This window comes from Crocuta crocuta, unplaced genomic scaffold, assembly GCF_008692635.1.
Source record: "Crocuta crocuta isolate KB4526 unplaced genomic scaffold, BGI_CrCroc_1.0 scaffold172, whole genome shotgun sequence".
Lineage (NCBI taxonomy): Eukaryota > Metazoa > Chordata > Mammalia > Carnivora > Hyaenidae > Crocuta > Crocuta crocuta.
In genome coordinates, this window is record NW_027528872.1 from 6864728 (window position 1) to 6890758 (window position 26031).

At 53.4% G+C, this 26031-nt stretch overlaps 1 protein-coding gene across 5 annotated transcripts in view; it reads left to right on the plus strand.

Moving 5' to 3' along the window:
* KIRREL3 (kirre like nephrin family adhesion molecule 3) overlaps window positions 1–26031 on the plus strand; it is a 543582-nt gene that overhangs the window by 491209 nt on the left and 26342 nt on the right. For all 5 annotated transcript variants that reach the window (XM_077756553.1, XM_077756555.1, XM_077756554.1 and 2 more), the window contains exons 5-7: window positions 9715–9872; window positions 18798–18948; window positions 24807–24912. In XM_077756553.1, coding sequence (XP_077612679.1) covers window positions 9715–9872; window positions 18798–18948; window positions 24807–24912 — 415 coding nt within the window. The remainder of the gene's footprint in view (window positions 1–9714; window positions 9873–18797; window positions 18949–24806; window positions 24913–26031) is intronic.

Sequence of the window (26031 nt, forward strand, 5' to 3'; positions counted from 1 at the left end):
CCCCCCCCCCCCCCCAACTTCAGGATTTAGTGAGTCAGCAGTGTGGCTGAGCTCAGCTGAGATGGCACACCTCTGCTGCACGTGGGGTCAGCTGGGCTCATACACACCTCTGTAGTCAACTAGCAGTAATGGCTTCACCTTTATGGGCACAGAATGTGGGGGCACTGGAGGAAGGAGAAACCAAGCCACGTAGAGCAGCATAGGGTTACCCCGTGGGAGTGGGCATCAGGGTCTTCACCCAGTGCCTGCCGAGGACCAGGCAGCAGAAAACGAGAGCGACCTCTACTTTCGCAAAGAGACAGAGCATCAGACTTCTAAGCCCCAGGCCCCCTGCCCATCATCTTTCAAGGGAATGAGCCCTGTCTGCTTGGAGAACCAATAACATCCCACATCTGTACAAGGTCAGACCGTTGACAAAGTGCTCTCCCACACGGCAGCTCACTTGATCCTGGCAATTACACAGCAATTCTGGTTTTATTATATCCTCGACTTTACACATAAGGACACTGAGGTACAGAGAGGCTAAGCAACATGCCCATGACCACAGGCTAATAAATAAAGGACAGAGGATTTGAACCCAAGCTGCTTGACCTTCAAGTTAGCCAAACAAAGGGAGAGAGACAATTGGGGAAGAGTGACTTATTCCAAGAATTACAGGTCATTCTTATCCACAAAAGGAATTTGTGTTAAAAAGGGGTGAAAAAAATGAGGCTGGAAAGGTTGGTAGAAGCCAACAAGTTCAGACTTCATCCAGATGGTAGTGGGGGACCTTTGAATGATTTTTTAATTAATTTTTTAAATTTACATCCAAGTTAGTTAGCATATAGTGCAACAATGATTTCAGGAGTAGATTCCTTAATGCCCCTTACCCATTTAGCCAGTGCCTTCTCCCACAACCCCTCCAGCAACCCTCTGTTTGTTCTCCGTATTTAAGAGTCTCTTATGTTTGGTCCCCCTCCCTGTTTTTATATTATTTTTGCTTCCCTTCCCTTATGTCCATCTGTTTTGTATCTTAAAGTCCTCATATGAGTGAAGTCATTGTCTTTCTCTGACTAATTTTGCTTCTCATGATACCCTGTAGTTCCATCCACATAGTTACAAATGACAAGATTTCATTCTTGTTGATTGCTGAGTAATACTCCATCATGTATATATACCACATCTTCTTTATCCATTCATCAGTAGACATTTGGGCTCTTTCCATACTTTGGCTATTGTTGATAGCACTGCCATAAACATTGGGGGGCATGTGTCCCTTTGATACAGCACACCTGTATCCCTAGGATGCATACCTAGTAGTGCAATTGCTGGGTCATAGGGTAGTTCTATTTTTAATTTTTTGAGGAACCTCCACACTGTTTTCCAGAATGGCCGTACCAATTTGCATTCTCACCAGCAGTGCAAAAGAGCTCCTCTTTCTCCACATCCTCACCAACATATGTTGTTGACTAACTTGATTTAGCCATTCTGATGGGTGTGAGGTGTTATCTCATTGTGGTTTTGATTTGTATTTTCCTGATATTGAGTGGTGTTGAGCATCATTTCATATGTCTGTTGGCCAACTGGATGTCTTCTTTGGAGAAGTGTCTGTCCATGTCTTTAGCTCATTTCTTCACTGGATTATTTGTTTTTTGGGTGTTGAGCTTGATAAGTTCATTATAGATTTTGGATACCAATCCTTCATCTGATATGTCACTTGCAAATGTCTTCTCCCATTCCTTTGGTTGCCTTTTAGTTGAATTTTAAACAAAGGAATGCTAGATATTCGGCAAATGGTAAGGGAATGGGGGGATAAATGGATGGATAACCAGACATTTGTAAAGATCACTGTGGGACAGTGTGGGGGATGGGAGAGAGGGGGTTAAGTATTATAATGCAAGCAAGAAATGCTGAGCGCCTGAGCCAGGAAGACTATTCAGAATGAAAAAGGAGAAATATATTTGAAAGATATTTCAGAGAATTAACCAGGATGGTTAGCAATACAGGATAAAAGAGAGTACAGTCCAGAAAGATTTGCAGATTTCTGGCTTCGCTAAAAATGATGGTGTCATTCCCTGAAATGGGAAGCATGCATGTTTGGGATTTATCTACATACAGATGCTGGCCGAGTTCACAGGAAAGCGATGCGCTTCTCCATAAATAGTGTGTGGAATGACATGGGCCAGGAAAGGGCAAACCCTTGACAAGGCCTATGGTTAAGGGAAGACAGAAAATAACATCCAAGAAGGACAGGAAAAGGCCAGAAGAGAATCCTGGAGCCAACTTAGGATCCCCACCTGGTCTTATTTTCTTCTTAGTACTTAATAGCATTATATTATATCAACCCAACATTATATTATGCTCTCACACTAGAATGTAAACCCCACTAGGGTTGGAGCTCTGCATCCCCAGAGCTTCAAACCAGGCTTGGCACAAAGTGGGTGCTCAATCCAGATTTTCCAAATGACAGTTGAACTCGCCTTGAGAAGCAGTTCTGAAAAAACAGGTGCATCCTCAGTCCTGTCTTGACATTCTGCGGTTCTGTACTTTGGCCATTAGGTGGCGCATCCATGCGAGTGAGGAAACGGGAGGCTGGGATTACCCGTGGCCCAGAACCTGACAACAGGGCAGAATGACAAAAGTGAGCACTGGGTGGCTCTGAAGAGCAAAAATCACTCATCCACACCCTTAGTCAACATCTCTCAAGCACCAGCTGCAAGCCAGGCCTGTGCTTTCTAAAGCCCTCTGAAATTGGGTTGTGGAGGGGAGCCCACCGGCATAGTCAGAGCCTGTCGGGCATCCGTGTGGGGATATGTGATCATGAGTGATCATGATGAGGGCAGGAGGGTTGATGGAAAGGACAGGGAAGGGCTGCTACAGCTTTACAGACAGGCCTGTGGGTGGCTCTGACCCTTGCAGAAATTATGATAGGGTCAAACAAACCTGGATCTAAATTCCAACTGTACCACTTATCTGCTGTGTTACCTTCACCAAGCTATTTGCCCTCTCTGAGCGTGTATCCTACTCTACAATATGGAAGATGCCAGTAGTACCTATTTGCAAGGATAATGAGGATAAAACAACAGGGCCCTTGGCACAGTGTCTTTCGCATAGCGCACCCAAACTAGATATTATTCTTAAGAACTGGACATAATAACCAGTATTTGCATAAGCCTTTACAAAGCTCTTTCTGCATTCTTCATATCATAAAAGTAATCCTCATAATAATCCTGCAGGTATCTTTATTACCCCACTTTTCAGATAAGAGGGTGAGGGCTGGCAGATTATGTAACTTGTCCACAATCATACAGCTTGTAAAGTGCTGGACTCAAGCCAGGTTCAGCTCAGCAAACATATATGGTGGATCCCAAGAGGCAGGCGCTATGCCAGGTGCTGGGGATCCAGGATGAATCAGGGTGCAGTCTGGGCAAGAGACAAACACCTGCAGATCACGTCCACAGACTAGGTTAGCTACCGAGATAGAAGAATGCCCAGGATCCTTTGGGATCACAGACAAAAGTCACTTGGCCCAACCAGGAGATTCTGAAAAGGCCTAGAGACTGGGAAATCCCTTAGCTATGTCTGAAGGCTGGTCACAGTGACTCAGGAGAAGACAGGGAATGAGAACTCTAGCATTCCAAGTTAAAGACATGCCTTGGGCAAAGGAAACTGTTTCGAAACAGGCTTATGCTGGGCTCTGACTTCAAATCCAGGATCCAGCAAGCAGCAGACACCCTCTCTCTGACGGAAGTGCCAAGAAGTCGTGGAAGGAGCGGGGCACTAACCAAGGGACAACCACACCCTGTGTGCTCTCATTGGCCAATAAGCCCTTGCTTCAAAGTGTTCATCAGTCTGTAATTATTGTAGGAGCCCTCCAGAGCAGTGCTCCTCAAACACTGAGGTCCAAACAAATTAGCTGGTGTTTTTTCTCAATGCCGGTTCTGATTCGGGAGGTCCTGAGGTAGAGCCCAAGCATCTGCCTTTCTTTTTTTTTTTTTTAATGTTTTATTTATTTCTAGGAGAGAGAGAGAGAGACAGCGTGAACAGGGGAGGGTCAGAGAGAGAGCGAGTCACAGATTGAAACAGGCTCCAGGCTCTGAGCTGGCAGTCAGCACAGAGCCCGACGTGGGGCCCGAACCCACAAACCGAGAGATCATGACCTAAGCGAAAGTCGGACGCTTAACCGACTAAGCCACCCAGGCGCCCCGCATCTGCCTTTCTAAACAAGCTCCCAGGGGAGGCAGTGGCTACTGGTCCATCCTGGGCACATGCTTTGAGTAATAAAGTTCTCCCCAACAGCTTCAAGAGGGCAGGCTGTGTCTGGTATGACTCAAACATTTGATGCTCAGATTGCGACATGGAAGAAGCTGAAGGAACAAAAGGGAAGGATAAAGGGCAGAGGGTAGAAGGGAATAAGGCTGATTGCTGGTTGGCCTGCAGGCCTGAAGCTAGAGACAGAGGTGTGCCTGGGATTCTCCCTCCGTGGGGTCAGTTCTGGCACTCCCAGCACGGACTAAGCTCACATCATACAGCATCTGGGTCCCTTAGGGCTGAATACCGAGGCCTCAAAACAAAGAGCAGTGACAGCAGCAAACCTCATCCTGCTCTCGGCCAAGTGTCTCTGATCTGTCACCATGCTTAGCTTGCAGCCTTCTCCCCAGCCTGTGATCCAAATCGGGCTGGTGCCGCTCTCACCAGAAGGCATGGTGCTACCTCGAAAACGGGCTGAGAACCACCCCCACTCCCACCCCCAAGCCATCCCAGCCCACACTCCCCTCTCCAGAAATGACAGGAAGCAGCCAGTCCCCCAGCCTCATACCACAGTTTCCGCACAGCTGTCCCCGGAAGGGCTAGCAGGCGCCCCCTCTTTGCTACCCCCCCAACACTCACTCATCCACCACCCCAACTCTACCCCCACCACACACACACACACACACACACATAGGCACAGACTGTAAAAAGTGCTGACCGCAAAAGTCAACGCCCCTGACAGACCTCCCAGCCAACAACCTTCAGTTTATTAACTCAACAAATTCTTAAGCTCCTACTGTATGCCAGGCACTGATCCAGACACGGATCAGTGCAATAACCTGGACAGATAAGGTCTTTCTTTGGTGTCAGGAAGCCACCTTTGTAATATGGGAAGACAGACAATAAATGAACCTGGTGATAAAGAAAATAAAGTGGGGGGAGGGGGGTTCTAACAGAGAATAATGGAGGGGCTATTGTATGGGGTGGCCAGGCCCTGCTGAGGATATGACATTTAAGCTGTGTCCTCATTGACAGGAAGAAGCTGGCAGGACAAGAATACAGAAAAGAGATTGCAGAGAAGAGCAAGGGCAAAGCCTGGGCCAGGGGTGAGCTGGGCTTGTTCGGCAAACAGAAAGGTGGTGGGCAGGGTAGAGTGGGCGAGGAGTGGAATGAAGGCAGTCTCAGATGCAGCCCACGGCTGAAGGTGTGGGTGCTTGTAGACAACAGAGAGGAGTTCAAACTACGTTCTAGGTAGAGTGCGAGCCACTGGCAGGTGTGAAACCCAGAAGGGACACAACCGGATTCATGTTCTTAATAGACCACTTGTGGAGAATGCACTGTGTGTGTGTGAATGAGACCCAGAATTGGCCTCCAAAGAGCTTAGCGTCTGCAAGGTGCACCACCATGCCGTTGGGGGCAGGAAGGTGGCCTGGCTGACCTCCCACTCTTCCTTGTCCAGAAGTCACTGGGCAGCCTAACCCTCCACACCCCTGCTGCTGGCCTCTGTCGGCTGACGGGCCCCATCTGGGCTGACGGAGCCTCCGAGGAATATCGGAAGCCTGGCTGGGGGCCTACTTAGGGACCACCTGGATTTTGGAGGGTGCCCCCACAGTGCTGCCCTTGGCCTGGCGCCAAGGGCATTTTCCCAGCCTGTCCCCATAAGGTTGGCCAACCGGGCAAACCAAGACCAGTGAGCCAAGTGAGCTTGATGCTATAAAGTCGCTGGGCAGGGGCAGTGAGCAATTCCAGAAATCGTAGAAACCCACTGACCCCAGCACCATTTTGCCCTCTGTCCAGCTGGTGGCCAGTGGGAAGAACAGGCAGGTGGTCACCCGTAGCATATGCTCTAGTCCCAAAGCTCAAGGCCTTCTGATCATGGGATCCGTTCTTAGAGACAGCTGTGGGGCTGCATCAGCTTTTAGCTGTGGCTTTTAGCCACAGAATCTCTTGTTTACTAAGACAGTACAAAGAGCCTTAATATATAAAACAGATGAAAGCTTTACCTCCCTGGTGGAACCAAGAGGCACTTCCCAAGCCCATTCCCGTGCTTCTGCGCCCTCCTTAACTGGTAACTTTGGGCAACAGTTGTGCTCTCTGGCTCCAGTCTCCTTCTATATCAATGCAGAACTCAACCACATCTCCCTGCAACACCTCGCCACACAAGCCCCCTCGCCCTTGGCAGCAGAGCTCTGAGAAAAGTCCTCAAGGGCCCCCTCTGGTGCAGCGAGAGAGATGGGTGCTCCACACTGCCCACCCACATGTGTGGTCCAGTCTGCAGGGCGAAGGGGAGACGCCCCCAGCTGCCTGCCCCAATCCTGGATGATAGGAGAGCAAAGTGCAAGGGCCAAGCACCCCTACAATGGTACAGCTGTAATTGGCATGATCCATTCCTTCCACAAGCAGCCCCTGCCTGAGGCAGGGTTGTGGCCCTTCCTGGCCTACACCCAACTCTGGAGACCGGCTCTGCCTGGGGTGCACCCGGGCCTTCCCCGGGCCTCAGTCACCCAACAGTTAACGCATTTCTTCATGACTGACAACCAGCATAACACCAAAACAGTCAACTATTTTTATCTCCGGATTAATCACAAAAGGCTAACGCTTCCACCTTCCCTGTGATTAAAAATTAGGAGACCAAACTCTATAGTGGTTCAGGATAATAACCAATCCTGTGAGGGCGAGGTATGAATAATGCATCTCCAGGCTCAGGCTGCTGGCGCCTTCCCCCCAGCCCCAACCTGGCAGCCCCAGCTCCGGGCCCCAAGCCTGAATGGAGACGTAATGAGTTGCCCCCTTCCTTCGGAGCAACAGCTGCCAAGAGCAACTATTGATTTCTATTCAGCCTTGTGGCCCCCAAACATCCTCCCTCCTCACCCACTCCCACCCCACACACCCCGGCCCCATCCGCACCCCCTCCTACCCCATCTGGTGTGCAGCGAGGCGAAGGCCAATCAATAATGCATAGCTACATGAATAACCGCATGATAACCACTTATTTGGGAAGATATAATCAGGACCCATTCTGCGGCTTGGGGGGTGTGTGTGAGTGTGTGTGTGTGTGCCTGGGTACTCACGAAAGTGTCCTCCTCCCCCCTTCCCGCCTCTGCGCACCCTCTAATCCAATATTCCAGAACACAAGGCTAGGCAGCAAGAAGGAAGCCTGGCCCCTTTGGTTTTGAGAAAGTCCTCCCTCCTTGGGCTCCACACTGTGATCACAGTGTGCGGTGCACCTGAGCAAAGGCCCAGAGAGGGTCCTCAAACTTGGCCCCGCACCAGACTCTTCCAGGGAGCTCTAAAACCTCCTGATGCCTGGGGTCCACCTCCAGAGACTGGGAGTCTGCCAACAGGAGTTTTTTAAATCGCCCCCAGGAGACGGCAATACGCAACCAAGGTTGAGAAGTACTGTCTCAGACCCAAGAAATGTCGGCGCCAGAAAGAACTTTCCAGATCTCCTGGTGTCCTTTCGTATGCTGTATCTGGTGAAATAAAGCCAGGAGGAGGGACAGCCTTCCCCGATTTGCCCTCCAACTTCGGGCACCTTCCACAAGACCACCCCCCTTGGCTCATCCACGGAGACCAGGATGGCCAGGTGTTTCTTCTATTATTCCCAGAGCTCCCCATGGTTCTTTCCAACGCCCCTGGCTCTCCTCAGGCTCAGCTAGAGCGCTCCATCCTGGGCACCTAATGGAGAGAAAGCTGCCACCGCAGAAGAAAGTCCCAGCCCGTTGCCTAGAGACAAAACCCCATCATCAGCAGCTGTCACACCCACCCCCCATTTGTGGAAAGCCCTCATTAGCCCCCACTTTTGCTCTCTGGTCACACCAGCACCAAGGAGGCCATTGGCACTAATGAGGGAGTTTGGGGCTCGCAGGGGGCGGGGGGTTGTCCTTATCACCCAGCCCACAACCAACCTCTGCCTGAGCCCTGAGCCCCCTGGGGAGGCCATGCTGGTTGGACGAGGCCAACTTCCTCCCTGGGCCAGCACCGCGGGGGGAGTCCTGGATGCTGGTAGCGTCTTGGAAGCCCTGATGGTTTGTTTTTCCTCAGAAAATCGAAACTTGGGGGTGGGCACCCACTGGGCTACAGTTCTGAGCTGGGCTTCCTCCGGGCTGGGAGGGCACAGGGCAGGGCCCCTAGCTGAAGGTGTGCTGCTCTGGGCATTTACCTGGAGTTTCCTCAGGAGCCTGAGTGCATGGGGAGAGTGGCAGATGGGGGGAGGCCCTGGGCAGGGGAGAGAGGAAGGGGGGAGGCCCTGGGCAGGGAAGGGAGGCCAGGAGGGTTGTGGGAGCGTGCCCTGAGGGGCCGAGGCTGGACCCTGCTGTCTGGCTTTGCCTCGTCTGTCTTCCCAGAGCCCATATTGCAGAAACTTGCACAGGACCTGGGGGGAGGGATGGACCTCCTCTGGCAACGGTGCAAAGGTCTTTTGTGCGAGGACCCCATCTCCTCACCCAGTTTCCTCTGAGAAGAGGTTCTATGCCCTTAGGCCAGCCACTTCATTTCTCTGGACCTCCTCTCCAAGTGATGGTGGTGTATCATCATACCTGCCCATCCTCCGTCCCATGGTCGTCATGGGGATCAAAGGGGCGACTCCAAGGGACTTGGCAAATGTTTATGGAGTTTGTGCCACCAGGCCCTGGGCCCTGTGCCGGGCAGGGTGGGAGCCGCAGCCCCTGCCCTGGAAGTCCTGCCCCTGGGCACTCCTGTCTCAAGAGCCCCGCATCTCCCACCACCCTGTTATAAAATGCAGCCGGGAAAGTGGGCAGCAGAGACTCCTGACTGCGGGATGAGGCCGTTGGAGCCACTCTGGAAGAATCCAGCACTAAGGAGATACCAGGGGTCATACAGCCCCTCTGAAACACTGCCTCAGCCTTCCGAGGAGTCCCCTCCCCTGTCACCTGCCCCACGCAAGGGAAGGGGCTGGCTGGGAGCTGCAGGTGTGTCCGAGGCCCCTGCTCGCAGCCCCGGCTCTGGTGCTCATTCGGCTCATTCCCGGAGCGACCCTGAGCAAGCCATTTAATCCTGCTGAGCCTCGATTTCCGGATCTGTGTAATTGGGATAATAATAATGTTTACCTTGCAAGACTATTGTGAGGATTAAATCAGGCAACAGATGTACCAGTGCTTTGTTTAAAAAAGAGACAGAAGTTAAAAAGAAGGAAAGTACAGATATTATCTAGGCAGCGGCGTTTTGCTTCCCGATCTGTGAAATGAGGCTAATGATGCCTGTCCTGTCCCCTCACAGGCCCGTCGTGAGTGTCGGATGAGATTATGGCATGAACATTGTCTGCAAATAAACATGCACTGCATATGTCAGGGATTATTGCCGTTGTTGCTATTATTGTTATAATACAAGGGGATTATACATTTTATTAAAGTATGATAATTACTGTTTGTCATGGGTTCCATAAAATCCAGCCAGCCCAGCCTGCCTGCCCTGCCCGTGGCGAGGGGCGCCCTCAGCCTGACCTCTGCGCTCCTCTCCCCGCAGTGCCGCCTGACGACCCGGTCATCCTGGGGGGCCCTGTGATCAGCCTGAGGGCCGGGGACCCACTCAACCTCACCTGCCACGCAGACAATGCCAAGCCTGCAGCCTCCATCATCTGGTTGCGGAAGGGAGAGGTCATCAATGGGGCCACCTACTCCAAGGTGAGGCCTGGGGGCAGGAGGGAGGGCGGGGCTTCGCGGGGATGGGGCGGGGCCTCGTGGGCGCGGGGCGGGGCTGTGTGGGGAGAGCAAGCACTCCCCAACTCTATCCTTGCTCCCTCTGCGTGTGCTTTCTTCTCTCACTCTTTGTTCTCTCTGTGTCTTTCTCTCTCGACCGTATGTCACTTTTCTCCTCTCATGTTGTGTTTCTATTTATCTGACCTTTTTTCTCTCCCCGACTCTGTAACTCCGCCTTCTCTCTTCTTTCCTGGAGTAATTACTGGGCTTGGTCAAGACCCTAAGAACAAAGTATGGTGGAAGGAGGAGACTCGGGGACAGAAGTGGCCAGGGCCTAGGGTTGCCAGATAAAATACAGGACCCCAGTTACAAATAAGTATGTCCCAGATATTGCGTGAGGCATAATTATGCACCATACTTCTACTAAAACAATTATTCATGGTGTATCTGAAATTCAGATTTAATTGAGCGTCCGATATTTTATTTGCTAAATCTGGCCACCTTTCCAGGGCTACTGGGGAAGGCTGTTTAGGTTTTCCCCTGCCCCAGTTGCCTGACTCAGGGGCCAGGCAGAGAAGGCTGGAACCTAGCCCATAATCCCTTACCGCGCCCTGCACCCTGCTCTATCCACCTGCAGGGGTGCCTTTCTGTCATTTACATGAGGCACCATGAGCGGGAAATGTCCTGAATGGGCCCCTTATTAGTTAAGTCTTTCATTTTCCATATTTTTTCTGATGCCTTGACACCTCAAAGCCTTGTAGATGAGGAGAGACTGCCCCTCCCAAGGTTAGCTAATTCCTGGAGATGGCAAACCAAGGTGCTGAGAACAGGCCTTTGCTATGCAAACCTAACAATCCCGCTGTCCATACCCTCACCACCTCCTTTATCAGGCTGGCAGCCCCAGGTGCTAGTCCTCCTACCCTAAATCCTCAGGGCTGGGTACTGGATAACTGGAGATCACTCCTAGAGCCTGTGAAAATTGTTCAAACCACCCAATCCTAAACCGTTTCAGCTGCCCCCCCCTCCCCCCGCCGCCACCTTGGCCATTCTTCCCCACAAAACTACAACAAAGACTTACACCGTGTTTTCCCCTTGCTCCCTCTGTCTCCTGACGACCCTTCCGCCCTCCGTGGGTAGAAAACCGAGGCCTGACAAGAGAAGTAACTGCCCTTCTCAGTTGGCGAGTGGCCGGAAGGCCAGTCTCACGATGTCAGGGGCTTCACTTCTTGCTGTGTTCCTCTCAGTGCTGCCTCACAGAGGGCGGCTGCTGAGAGTGGCAGGCCCCGGGGCCAGCCAGCATGCCCTGGCCCTGAAGCTAGACGTCTCTCCTCTCCCTGTGGCTCTCCGTGGCTTCAGAAAGTGGGGAGATGCATGACCTGTGCCACACTCCCACCCAGCCACCAGCTCCTCTCCCTGGGTCTTGAAAAGATAAGGAAGGGGCACCTGGGTGGCTCAGGTGCTTAAGCTTCTGACTTCAGCTCAGGTCATGATCTCATGGTTTGAGTTCAAGCCCTGCGTCGGTCTCTGTGCTGACAGCTCAGACCCTGGAGCCTGCTTCTGATTTTGTGTCTCCCTCTCTCTCTGCCCCTCCTCCGCTTAGGCTCTGTCTCTGTCTCTGTCTCTCTCAAAAATAAATAAACATTAAAAAAATTGTTTAAAGAAAATATAAGCACGGCTTTCACCATCAGTGGAGGGTATGAGGCAGGACTGATGCTTCTCTGAGGGTGTGTCCTTCCTATCTGAAGCTGACCACCCCACCTTAGAGTCAGCCCCAGGGCTGCCCATCAAGGCCCCACTCTGAGCCTGATGCCAGAACCCAGGACAAAATGCACAAGTCCACGCAGGGGGAAGCTGCCCATTGAGAAATAAATTCCTCCCTCATCCTGGGCTGGAGCCAACCCATTGTGTTATGAAATACAAAACTATGGCACAGAGAGTATATCACCCAGATAAGGACGAAGGTGAGGAGTGTTCCTTCCTCTGTGCAGTGCTAGTCTGGCCCGTGCCAAAGTTTACTTCCAGCAGAGGACGCACCCCCATCTGGTAAAGAGAAAGGTCAGAGCCACCCTGCTGAACCTATCCAGGGGCCACCCTGCCCCCAGCATGTTGCCCTCATGCGTGTGCCTTCGGCCCCTCTGAGAGCTTGGCAGCCCCTCTGCCCCACCCAATCTCGTTCACACTCCTGCAGGCCCATGACCCGAGTGACAGCACTGGGCAGCGAGCGGCCAGCGTTCCAGACACTTTTCTGTGAACCTCTTCCTTAGGCGTCAGTTTCCTCTCCCATGAAAAACAAGGGGGTTGGATCGGACCCTCTGAATTAGCAGGCTTGGGCCACCATAACAAAATACCACAGACCAGTAGCCTCAACAACACGCATTTGTTTCTCCCAAGTCTGGAGACTGGAGGTCCAAGATCAAGGTGCCGGCAGGGCTGCTTTCTGGTGAGATCTCTCTGCTTGGCAGATGGCGCACGCTCTCTCTGTGTCTTCACATGCCCTTTCTTTTGTGTGTACAGAGAGACAGATCTCTGGTGTCTCTTCCTCTCCTTATAAGGACACCAGTGCTATTGGGTCAGGCCCCCACCTTAGGACCTCATTTAACCTCAGTTACCTCCTTAAAGGCCCCGTAGCCTGATATAGTCACATTGGGGGGCAGAGCTTTTCCGTATGAATTCTGGGGGGACATAGCTGGGTCCGTAACAGGTGCCTGCCAGCTCTGACAAGGTGTAAACATACGACTTGGAGCACACGGAGAGGGTGAGTGACCAGCAGTGTTCGTATGGAATCGGCTCTGCGGGCTATCAGAGCCCACCCCTCTGCCTTCCCGCTTCTTCCGGGACTGCAGGGACCATTAACACAGGCACTTCCGACACCTTGCGGGTAGAGCAGCCCCAGACAAGCTATGCATGAGGGGCCGGGGCCATGAGCAGCTGAAACAGACAGGGCCGAGAGAGAGATGGACGGACAGAGAGAGAGAGAGAGAGAGAGGTTGAGAGAGCACACAAGTGCACACACAATCAAACTACACCCAACGTCTGCAGAAGGGAACTCCCCCCAGCCCCGGGCAGCCCCAACAGCCCTCAGGTCTCATGCCCTCGGTATTTGTCACATGGGGGTGGGTCAGCCCCTGGAACCGGGAGCTGGGCAGCCTCACTTTGAATCCAGACTCCACCACCTTCCAGCTACCTAACCATGCCGTGCCTCAGTGTCCCCATCTATACAGTGGGAGCCAGCGCAGCCCACACCAAAAAGATGGCTGTGAGGCTTGAATGAGAAGCATGCCTGGCTGTTAGCATCCCTGCCCGGCCCTCACTTGATCCCCCACGGGCCCCAGGGCTCACCTTGCTATCCGCTTTCCTAGATGAGAATGCTCACATCTTGGTAGGGCTCCGTCGCATGTTATGGTAACTTAATCTCTCTGCCTCAGTTTGCCCAGCTGCAAAACAGGATGCTATTAACCATGGACACCCATGAGGATGGCTGAGAGACCTAAAAGGAATTATGCACTGAAGGCCCCTGGCATAGAGTCAGAGCATCAGGAGTGTTAGAGCCTCCTCTCGGAGCTCTGGCTCACCCACCCCAGCTCTCCCTGCTCAGGGGTCACACAGCTGCCCTGGTTTCCTACGACCTTCTTTCTGCTGTCCCGCAGCAGGGAAACAGGGGAAGGGTGAACTGGTGGCGTGGAAGAGAGTGTGGCTGAGGATGGCCAAGCCCCTTGCCCTGGGAGGTCAATCGGGAAAAAGAAGCACCGTCTGGCCCACCCGCCAGCACAGGCTGCGGTGCGCTCCTTAAACATGCTGTCACCAGACCCCTCCCGGCCAGGTCGCTTGGGTGCGCGTGCCTGGGACTCCCGGCGGGTGTCTGACTGCAGCAGCATGGGAGCTGGCAGCAGGGCCTCTCTTCACGGTCCTCTCCTCCCGGATGCCCAGCCTCAGGCTGCCTTCTCTGGGCCGGGCACCAGCGGGGAGGCCACATGGCATTCATCCGGGAAGCCAGCAGATACACAAGCCAGGCAAGGCACGACAGGTTAGGGGGAAGGGGGAACGACAAGATGGGCTGAGCCCAGAGAGAAATCTTCCTGGAGAGCCAGCTTCTGGCTCCATCTGCTACTTCCCCAACAATGGCCAGGTGGCAGGATGCAGCCTTGACCCCGATGGGGGAGGGGGAGCAGGAAGGAAGGCTGCTTGGTCTTAGGACACCCCCCACCCCAGTAATGTATGTATCTACCTTGAAGCCTGTTATTCCTCAACCCTACCTCTCTGCTCCCTCCTCTCCAGGGAGCCACCACCCACCCACCATCAGGACCAGGAGCCTCCTTAGGGCCCATGCTAAGAGGAACCCTGGCAAAACATTCCTTAAGGCCTTCACTGGGACCAGCTTCCTCCACGAGCCCCCTCCACGGTGCATTCTCTCCCCACTAGTCTGCCCCCATCTCCCCTCTGTTTATCTTAAGGGCTTAGAGTCTCTACCCAGCATGGCCACTGCCACTCATTTTGGCCTCCTTTGTGAAGGGTATCCGTTCTCACCGAAGGCACAAGACTGGGGTCCCTGAGGGTGTGGGGTCTGGGGCAAACGACACTGTGGTTCTCCACCTTCCTTTCAAGCCACGTGACCGCAGGCCCTAATGGATTCCCCCTGGCAGCTATAAAAAAAGGAAGCAGAGAGTAGATTTAAAAAAAAAAAAAAAGGACACAGCAGGTGGGGGAGGTGAGTGAGGAAGGGAGAAGAGAGGAGGCCTTGTTGCCAGGCAATCAGGCCTCACTCAAGGGCTTTCCAGGCTGTTTGCATATCAATGAGTTTCCCATATTTAGTGTCAGGGTTGAGGCGCCCACCCCTGCATTCCTTCCAAACCTCAAATATCCACCCCACTCCACCCATCAAGTCACCTGTGGTTCCCACCAAGACATCACCAGGCCTCCCATCTGTCGTGGCGCAGCCTGGCTGAGGCCCTGGGGCTTTGGGAAAAGCAGAGCAGCCGCTGTTGGACTACTGCACACAGGGTGCGCTCTGTCCCCCAGCCCCTCCTCCAGGACACTGCCAACTGAATGCCAAGTGCCTGCCCTTAAGGACGGCGCAGTGGGGCTGGGTCCACAGGAAGCTGCAAGGGGCAAGCAGTTTATGAGACACCCCACACAACCTCTGGGACAGTCTGGAAAGCTCTTTGGAAGTCCTTAGTGGATGGAGACCAACAGACACAGATAGAAGAGTGGACGCCCACGCACGAAGGCTTCTACCCTGACACTCCTGCGCACCTGCCCTGCTCCGTATCTACGCACGTGGATGGGCTGGGTCCAGGTAGAGCCGCGGGAGCTGCCATCAGAGTCCCATGAGGCAGGCCGGGTGACTGAGGCTGGAGTTCGGCAGCACACTCATGCCCACCAGGCTGGAGGGAGGGCTGACCCTGGCCTTGGAGGTGGTGGCCCCAGAAACAAAGTGACTTGCCATTAATCATCCACTTACACTCCCTGAGCTGATCTGCATCTTAATGAAGGGTTCTGGAGCAGGAGCTGGTAGGCTGGAGCCCAAGGTGTGTCCCCAGAGCCAAGTTCAGTGAAGGGAAGACCGGGAGAAGGAACAGCGAGGGGAGGGGAAGCTGGCTGTGATAAGAACCAAATGATAGAATGTTCCACTTGGCCTGTACCTTCAAGGCTACCAACTCCAGAGGCTTCATTTGCATGTGAGTTAAGGGGAGACTGGAGAGATCTGTAAGAGGGAAATGTAGGAAAAGAAGAGAGAAAAGAGAAAGAAGAGGAGGGAAGATGAGGAAGAAATGAGGAAGGAAGAAAAATTGGATTGAGAACTGGGCCTGAGGCCAAGCACGGTCCGCCAAGCAGACGGGCCACGGGGCCAGACAGGGTTCAGTTTTACACCTGCGGGGTGGCCCACCTCCCTGGCCTACTCCCCAGGAACAGCCTACTCCACGCCTGCGCACGGGGCTTCTCCTCTGCCCAGGGTCTGGATCCCCAGGAGCTGGGGCTCAGGGTGAGATTCTGGGAGCCTCCCAGGGGGCGCCAGCTCCTAGGGCCCTGCCTTCCCCTCGCTCTCCCCTTGGCTAATGAACACATCTCCCTTTTCTCTAATTAGGTGGAACAAACAACTTGAACCAGAATTTTTATTTCCCAGAAAAGCACATGCCCACACACAGTAAATATGTCATTAATCATCATTCTGAGGCCCAGGAGCACCCTGGGTGCTGGGAGGAAGGGGAGCAGTCAGAGGGCCTAATTAGGANTTTCCATCCAGGAAATTGTTATTATCGCTTGGCTATTTATAGACGCATAAAGTCTGCCAAAGAGTCCGGAACTGTTACTGTGGTGCGGCCGCAGCTCCCCTTGCTCCGATTTGGCTTGGGGCTAAACTGTCCTCCCCGCACCCCTGTTTTGCTGGCCTCCAGTCTATCGCCCTGGCCCTGAGGCTGATCTGCAGACCTTTATCCCACTGGCTACCTACACTGGCCCCTTGGCTTGCTGGGACTGACCATACCACTCCCCTCAGCCCTGCTCCAGAGCCCCTCTGCCCGGGGCTGAGGCCACCACCCCACGTCGCGGGTAAGAATGTGCTGTGAGGCCTCAAGCCACGGGAGCCTGCCCAGGCCCGGGTGGTTCTAGAACATGCCGGAGAAATAATCCAGACCACTGCCCTGCTGTGGATCTCTCTGGCATCTCAGAACCTGGCTTTGTCTAAAGCTGGATGTGCTGTTCTAGACAGAGGCTCAGGTCATGTTCTCCCAGTGCTAGAGGCCACAAACTATGCCCCATGCCGAGAAGGACCCCCCAGAACTGAGGACCCAGAGTGTGGGTTCCAGCAGCCTATGTGCTGTTAAAAAACAAAATTCAACTAAGTAAATTTGAAGATCGAATTGTCTTTAGTAAACAATTCATGAATCAGGAGGCATCTCATCTAGGAAGTGGAAAGGAGTTCCAAGGAGATCTACAAAATGGGAGGTTTTTAAAGGCAAAGAAGGGGCAGAGAAAAAGGGAATTATTAGCAAAGAATGCATTATTTCAGGCAAGGTCACTCTGGGGCAGGGGGGCGGGGGGGAGGTGGGGAGGTGTACAGAGGGATGACCGCGTCCTGCTAACCAAGAATTTCTAGGTTGGCTGGTTAAATGTCACATTCTCCGGGAGGGGAGGCAGGGCTGAGGTTTGAACCTGCGTTAGGTTAGGTGTTAAGTCCTTGCTGATGTGGAGCCTTTAACATGAGTGACTCCATTTTGGGCCTGTTTTCTCCTTTTCAACACTGCTGAGTAGCTCAATGAACTTAAAAGTCTGCTTAAGCCCTAGAACTGTTCCCACCTTTAAGTGAAGATCATAGTAACCACCATCTAGCTTTCAGGGAGCTGTGGCGTGAGGGTTCTGGGCTCAAGGGAGTCACCATTCTCAAGTGCAAATCCCAGCCCTGCCCGGCAAGTCCCTGACTCACTTTGAACTAAGTTTTCTACTAAATGGAGATAATGCCCGCTTCCTTTCAGGGTCCGGTGAGAACAGTGCCAGTGTTATCTTAAGGGAGGTGAGGTTTTGAGAAGTAACGTCTATTCATCTATCCTGTGGCCCTAAGCAAGCCAATATAAGATGGCGTCCAGCACCCTTGTCTGGAGGGAGTTAAGGAGCTTCCCAGGATCAGAAGTCTCTAGTACTGAGCAAGTCCAGTCGCACCTTGGAAGTGGCTCCCCTCCCTGACATAGCTCCCCAGCACCTGACCTTAGTGTATCACCATGAGCTCAGGGTGCATGGCACCAAACTGATGGTGAGGTGGCTGGAAAGGGACGCAGCAGTGATGGCAGAGCTAGCTAGAACACGAGACCCTGGAAACAAAGGAATGGAAGGCAGGAGACTAAAAGGCTTTCAGTCTTTGCCTTTGTTCCCGAGGACTTTCCTAACGAAGTATCTCAGCTGGTGTTTAAAACAACCAAAATGTATTGTCTCCGGGTTGTGGAGGCCAAGAAATCTGAAAGCGAGGTGTTGGCGGGCAATGGTCCCTCCCGGGAGACTCCTTCCCTGCCTCATCCACTCCTGGTGGTTTCCAGGGTTCCTTGGCTTGTGGCCACATCGCTCCGGGCTCTGCCTGTCTTCAGGTGACCTTCTTCCTTGTTCTTTTCTGTGTCCTCTCCTCTTGGCCTAAGGACATTAGTCATTGAATTTACCCTCCCCTCAAATGCAAGATGATCTCATCTCAAGATCTTAACTAATTGCCGATTACTGAGCTTATCTCTGAAGACCCTATTTTCAAATAAGGTGACATTTTGAAGTTCCATGAGGACACAGATTTGGGGGTGGGGACATTCTTTAGCCCACTGTAGGACCCTCTTACTTATCTCAACCCCAACTTGAAGCGTCAGTTCAGTGGAATTCCATAGATTTTCCCAAGTTCACCTGTTTTCTCATTTGTCACGTGTAAGAAAGTGGCCTCTGTCCTGCTTGGGATTGGTTGGGCTCTAACGAGGTCAGGAAGTGAAATGACTTGAAACCTTGGAAGGGTTTACATGGATAAAGTAATAAAATAGTCAATGTGCACAGCTTCTACCTGATCCCGACTCCGGCCCTGCCTTACCCCCATGCACCCCCATCTACAAGTGACATCACTGCCTCTGCTGCCACCGCACCGTCCACTGCTGGACACATCTCGGTGCTGCCTGCAGACCCAGAGGCTCCCCCCAGATACCAGAGGAGACCTGCAGCCTGATTTCCTTTGGGCCCAGCCTGGTTTCTTTTATGCTTTGGGGTATACAAGTCCAGGCTGATTTTCCCACACGATAGAAACCGTCTAGTTTCTTTTTCCTTCTGCAACCCTGGGTGTCCTGACCTGAGGGCTCTTTCTTCTTCAGTGAGGCTGGAGCACATCTTCCCCCACCAGTCCAGGGCATCCCAGCCAAGTGACATATGGCCTTCTTTCCCTGTCCACCACCCCCCCAGACCCTGCTTCGAGATGGCAAGCGTGAGAGCATTGTGAGCACCCTCTTCATCTCCCCTGGCGATGTGGAGAATGGGCAGAGTATCGTGTGCAGAGCCACCAACAAAGCCATCCCCGGAGGGAAGGAGACTACAGTCACCATTGACATCCAGCGTGAGTACCGACTGGACCCACCCTGCCGGGCCGGGCCTGGGGCAGTAACCACCCAGCACTACTCCCTGCCTGGAGCACGGACTTGGGGGGGCGGGGGGAGCCAGGCCTGGGTAACCAGCTCCCCGGAGCCACACCCCAGCTTCTTCCTGCGCCCTCCCTGGGAGGGGTCTGAAGACAGGAACTGGGTCAGACAGCTTCCAGGACTGGCCGGGTTTGTATTTATGGGCACCCAAAGGTCTTGTCCTTCTTATTGTCACATGAAGTAACAACATCAGATGAGGATCTTTGGCAAATGACATGTCGAAGCCACATGTCCCAACCTGTATCAAGCAGAACTTCCACATGAGTAAATATCCTAGTCAGTACCTGGCCCTCCTTTTACCAGGCAGCCCCACACCCTCTCTTGGAGAGGAAACCAGAGCAGAGATACTGGGGGCCGCAAGGTACTCAGGGCCCTGGAGTGGGTGAGCAGCACATACCTTACAGGAGGTAGGGACCCAGGACCCCTCTTCTGGAAGGGGAGGTCAAGGAGAGAAGAAGAGTAGTTATTCAGGCAGCTTATACTTCCAGCGTATACTTTCATCTTTACAACAGCCATTTGAGTAGGTGTGACAGTGGCCCCTGTGTGGGGAAACTGAGGCACCCAAAGGTTGATCAGCTTGCCCAAGGCCGCATAACTGTCAAACATAGAGAGCCTAGCTTTCCAGAGCCTGCACTGCTAACGCCTCTTCTACACTTCCACAGAGCGGGCCCTCAGTGAGCGTCTGTCGTCACAATTAATGTTAACAGGATCGATGCGTTAAAGCTCCACCAACCTCATATTCCAAAAGTCACCTAAAAAGACTCCTAACAGTCTCCTAAAATCTGCCTAACATGCCTGTCAGCCCCAGAGAACACACAAACAAACAAACAAAAACGTTCCACAAGGTGGTCCAACGGCCTGATTCCCAGCACGGGACTAGTTTAGGTCTGAGGTATCAGCTCTCAAAAGTTGACTCTTCTCTTAAATCCCCGCCCCTGCCAGGGAGCGTGAGGCCACCATGTGCCGGGGGCTGTTTTGGTTCGAGGATAGCGCTGCAGGCTGGCATTCATTTCCTTCTTATTTCGTTCATTTTATATCAAATTCATTTAAAAACCCTTCCCAACAGCCCAGCTCATCTAAGCCTTCTGGATTCTGTGCTCCACGCGGCTCCGCAGAAAGGGATCCGGAGTCCCGAGGGGCGGTGCCCTTGCGTTTCCAGGGCCCATCTTGGGGCCAGCGAGCCAAAGTCCCTACTCTGTCTAGAATCCTGGCCCTGCCACTTAGATCCCAGAAGGCCAAAGAAACAGTTGTAACCCTCAGAGAGGCGCGCTCTAGAAACCCAGCCACTGCGGAGTTCTTGGAGAAGCTTTATCTTCTCTACCTCCACTGGCTAGTAACCCCTACTCCCTCATCACCACCAACTATTCTGTTCCTCATTTAATGAGAGCCAAGAACAGCAGGGCTCTTGCCAGTCCTGGGACCGGGCTGATGCGACAAAGAAGCTCCCTCGGAGGATCCCTTACATACAGGGTCTCCCACCCCAGCCCTGGCTGTCCACACCCGCCTGCTTCTTCCTAGCAGAAGCTATAGGCCCAGCTCTTGAAAACAAACAAGATGCTCTGGGGATCAGGTGGTCCAGCATCCAAAACCACCCCACCACCCATGGGCTGTGCAGGCATAAGCTTGTCCCTTTACTCCGGGGATACCAGTTCCTTGTCCTTTGACCAAATGATGTCCAGAGTTTCTTCTTGCTCTTGGATTGACTGTGATCAGAGCTCTCTTCGAACGCAAGCCAGATCTGGGAGGAACGAGGGTGGGGGACACGAGACATCCAAGCCTCCTGCTGCTGGGCTGCCGGGTGTGCCCCCACCAACCCCCAGCCTGCTCAGGAGGCCCGTGCCAGCTACGGAACCCCGCTCAAAAGGAGCCGGCCGGCAGCCCCCCACAGCAGCACCTGGGCCTGGCAGGGAGACCCCCAGCAGCAGCCACACTCCCCTCCAGACCGTTATCCATCAAGCCAGGAGAAGCTCTCTTGTCAATAAGAAAGTCGTAATCCTAACAACAGCCCACCAACTATTACTAATGCACTCTAATGAAACGATCAATTCACCGGGACACACAGATGACAGTCTGCATCAGAGGCGGACACCAGCCTTGCTGGGTCTCTGCGCCCTGGCTGGCTCTCTTTCCAAGGACGCCTCAGCCACATGAGGTGGGAGGCATCAGGAATGAGATTGGAGGTTCTTAGGTGGGCCCCGTCTGAGGGCAGGGAAGTGGTAAAGGCCACAGCATTCTTCCTGGTTTGAATTCTGGCTCCTGCCACTTACTGAGTGATGTCGGCCTGGTTAGTTAACTTCTTTGTGCCTCAATTTCCTCATCTGTATGTGGTGATGGCAATGCGGACTTCATATCGTGGCCGTGAGGATCAAATTAAGTCCTTCAGGTGACATTTGGAGCACAGATCCAGGCATAGATCCAGGCACCTGGGGAGTTGTTCCCATGCACGGGGCCCCTCCCACGGTGACAGGGGAGAGGCCTCCATCCACTCATGCCCTCTCCTAAGGTGTCTGCATGTGCCTGCCCAGCCAAAGCACACGCTCTCTCTGCCACCACCCCCTGACTCCTTCCTCTTCCATTTATCCATTTGTTCGTTCAGTAAGCGTCCAGCTGTTTGCTGTGGACACCATGGGCTGGATCAGAGCCGCCTTTGCAAACCTGCTCATTTTCTCACTCAACCAAGAAGCATCCAAACTCAGCAAAAGCGCATTTGTTGTTTGTTTCCCTTGGTCTTTATATGTTACCCAACGGAAGACAAAGCCCCCAGATTGAGTAATGGGAGAGAAAGCTTAACACCCCTAAAGCCTCGCTACATCTGGACGCTGCATCCAGCTGCCAAGTTTCAAATGAATGTGCTATAAAATCACTGAGTCATGGAGTTTCTCTCTTTTCCACCCCCTCCTCAATGTAATACATCCCCCGAACACACACACACACACACACACACACTCACGCATGCACGCACGCACACACTCGTGCACACAGGTTGCTGATGGAAACACTAACAGACTCTCAGCTGTAACATCTGTTCAATATGATCTCAGTTCCACCAGCTACATCAAAGCTGCCCTCCTGCAAGTTAATGCAGCCGACATCACAAGTGGGATTAAAATCGTGTTTAATAGTTGGATATGACATAAACTATTTATATCTCTGGAGCCTACTAGACTCCTGAAAATTCATATCCTGCACAGCCAGAGGAGAGGGGTGGACAGAGGGACACAGGCACCTCAGGGTCTGGGGTGGAGGTGCAGGTGAGACTGGCCAGTGCCCAGGGACCTGTTCTCTCGGGGCCCTTCAAGAAAGTGGGGGTGGGTGCTGAGGATTGTGCAGAGGTAAGGAAGCTGCAGGAGAGAGGCACACACAGGATGAGCTCAGAATGGCAGGCGTGTGATGGAGAAGGGGAGTGGGCAGCAGGAAGGGTCCCACCATACGTATGTGCTCCATTGCCCTGCCCCCGGGACTTATCACTCTATAAAGGACATCCAGGTGGGGAGGGGCATCCTGGATCTACCCCCCAAGTCCTGTGGCAGATAGATTCTAGATTCTAGATTCCACCCACCTAGCACCATCGCCTCCTCAAACGAGAGTTGGATTGAGGGAACTCCACTCTACCTCCCAGGATTGACTTTCATAATGTGTGGACATGGGCCAGCGATGCATTTGGCTCCACATGGTGAGCGCCAGATCCCTCTGCCTCAGGACATGCTTCTCCAACACATAGCAAGATGCAAGCTCCTCCCTGGGTCTCCACATCTCTAGGATGGCACCGTCAGAGCTTTGGGGTGCCCAGGTTAGCTGGCCAGCCCTGCACTGAAAGAGGGCCCCTGACTGCCATGGCACGGGAAGATGGCGGCCCTCAGCCCAGGGTCGGGGGAGTGACATGGGTAGAAGCTACAGGGTTCTGGGGGGGGGGGGTCGTAGCTCCCCTAGGAGATAGGAGGAGAGCTATCACGGCTACGTCCCTGTCACACTCATCACTACTTGAATTATGCTTTAAAAACGAAGGTTGAGATCATTGAAATACCTGTCACTTGGCTTGCAATTCTCCGTGAAAATTCTCCCCTGTTGCAATAGCGGATGCTCTCAGGATTGTGGTTAGCCTCTGGAACTGGGGGCTCGTGGGGAGAGATCAGGGTCCCCAGAACAGTCAGCCACCTGCTGCTCAGGCACCAGAGTTCTCTCCCCACCCCCGCCGCATGTTTCAAGCCAGCTGCCGATTCCAGGGTAGTCCTGTGGGCAGCCTCCCTGGCCCCAGCCCTGCACAGGGAGGCCGGACCCCGCGTGAGCACCAGCAGGGCAAAGAGGGGCCCTGTGCTGAAATGATTCCCAACTCTGGGGTGGGCTAGGTTCAGTTCCAGCCAGGTGACTGTGCATGTGACTCTCTGAGGGTCTCAGAATCCCAGCTGTGATCTCAAACAGAGGCTCAGGCCAGGCGGGTGGGAGCCCTGCTCCCCACTGTGGTGCCCTTCACATGCGCCCTAGAGGGGTCAGCATTTTTCTCAATGGTCTCTGAGAAATTCCTTTCTTCTTTTCCTGAAAATGGGCTGGACTGAACCCCTAGTAAGTCCACATGCCCCTCCAGCAGTTTGCTATGCTCATGGGTGAGGACCAGCCCCAAGATGCAGCCCAGGATGCTGGCTGGGTGGCGGGGCCCAAGGTGCCCTCCTCACCCAGCCCGGAGTTGGACCCCGTACACCATGACAAGAAGAAGAGTGGGTGCTCGTCTCTGTGTCCACCCTTCCATCTCTCCACGTCTTTCTCCCTCTCCCATTTCCCTAGTTCTCATTGCCGTGTGGCTTTCTCCCCAGCCTGTCTGTCTGCTTCGTCTCCTCTGGTCTTTTCACTTTTAGTCTGAAGTCTTTGTCTGATTATGTGCCCGTGTGTACACATCCATCTCTCTCCGTGTCTCTCTCCATCTCTCTGCTCTCTGCTTCTGCTTGTCTCTTTTTCTTCTTCTTCCTCTGCATTTATCAATCTTTCTCCGCCTCTCTCATCTCTTCTGTGCTCTCTTCTATGTTAGTACCCTGCCTACCTCCCATCCCTTCTGTCTCTGTCTCTGTTTCCTAGCCCTCCCCACTCTCTACCTCCCCCCTCCCTCCCTCCCTCGCTTNCCCCCTACCCTCCCCTTCCCTTCCCCTCCCCCCTCTCTCTCCCACCCTTCCTCTCCCTCCCACCTTCTCTTTTCTCTCTCCCTCCCTCCACCTCCTACCATTTAGCACATCAGAGCCTGGCTTCCCCTCACATTGAAGCAGAAAGACTGGCCCCAGCGGAGGGGAGCTGAAGGCTGGGTGACACCAGTCAGGGCCCAGCAGAGATGATTAGGCTGATGAAAGGGTGTAAATGCCACTTTCAAGTTAACAGATACCCCAGAACCTTTACACAAACAGATATGAAACAGACATTTCAAAGACAAGAAAAAAATGACTATGTAAATGGGGCTTAGTGTCCACCACTCCCCCATGCACCCCCCTGCACCCTCTTTTCCCACCTCAGCTACGCTTCCTGGCTGGCTGTTCATTTAAGCACCAGGCCTTGATCCACAGTGGGGGCCCAGATCCCACTCCCAGGGCTGCTGGAGCAGACACCTCCAGGGAGTAAGCGAGCCCCCTGCTCAGGGCCCCAACTTTCTGGGTGGGGCCTGTCAGGGTGGTGGCCGCTCACTAGACTCTCTGGTCTTTATCCGCCATGTCACCCTGGGAAACTTCCTGCCCCATTTCTTTCCCAAAAACCGTGGGCACAGTTCCCCAGCCTGCAAGGGAATCTCTTCTCTTTACAGACCCCCCACTCGTCAACCTGTCGGTGGAGCCACAGCCCGTGCTGGAGGACAACGTCGTCACGTTCCACTGCTCTGCAAAGGCCAACCCAGCTGTCACCCAGTACAGGTAAGAGCCCTGCTGAGAAAGCACCCTGAGGAAGCAGGGGCCCCCTGGGCCCCTCCACACCCCTGCTGCCCATCACAGGGGTGTCGATTGTGGCCCTGGGCATGCAGCACAGCGCTTGGCTCACTGCAGGTGCCCAGATCCTCTCCCTTCACCGCACACCCATCCCTCCCTGGCCAGGTACAATTCTTTCTTTCATGCACATACCTTTCCTGGAAACAGGAGGTATGACTCCTTCTGTCTGGAGAGCTTGTTTGTCCCTTCTTTCTGAAAAGAGGCAGAAAAGCTCAGGGAGGGGGGAAGTTAAAACAACCAAGAGAAGCAGGAAGATTAGAACCTGGATTCTAGCCATGTGCTTACGCAGCTGTTCACCTGCATGGGTAAGATTTCTGGAGCAGCTGGTCCCATCCAGCAGGCACCTAGGATAGTCTGTACCCGTAGCCCCTGCACATCCCTTGCTCACAAGACTGATAAAAGCACCACTGGTTTTTACACGCTTTTTTTTCCCTGTTGAGGGAGCGTCTTGAAGGCAAGAACTGCAATTTAGCTGCTCGTGGTGCTCAGCATGGAGCGCAGCATGGCATGTACCAGACACTTCATAACGCAGGCTGACTCGTCAGGGCACCTTCCTGCCTGTGCGCCGCCACCACACAAGATTTCAAGAGATGCCATGGCCTCGGAGATGCTCAAGGGCTGACACTCACCTCCTTTAGATGCCTTGTGGGACTCACCGTGACCCTAACTCTGTCCGGTCCTTCCCCACCAGCTCAGACCTGATGGTCGAGCCCAGAGTGTCGCCTCTGCCACGGAGATAGGTTATTAAGCTGCAGCATCAGCTGGTGCCAGGGATGCTAATGGTCCCGGACTAGATAATCAGCGGGCCAGTGGGAGTGGAGGATGGGGAAGACAAAAGGCAGTGCAGCCCAGAGGGCACAATAAGAGGAAATGGGCCAAAGAGGCAGCCAGAGATTTGGGCTGGACGGAAGGAGGAGCTCCCTGTGGTGCAGATAATTAAACGACACTGGAACCAAAAACCAGGAAAGGCGTGGAGTCTTTATCCTTGAGGATATGTTAAAAGAGCCTGGAAACCCATCTGTCCTGTCCAATTTAACCATTCACTGG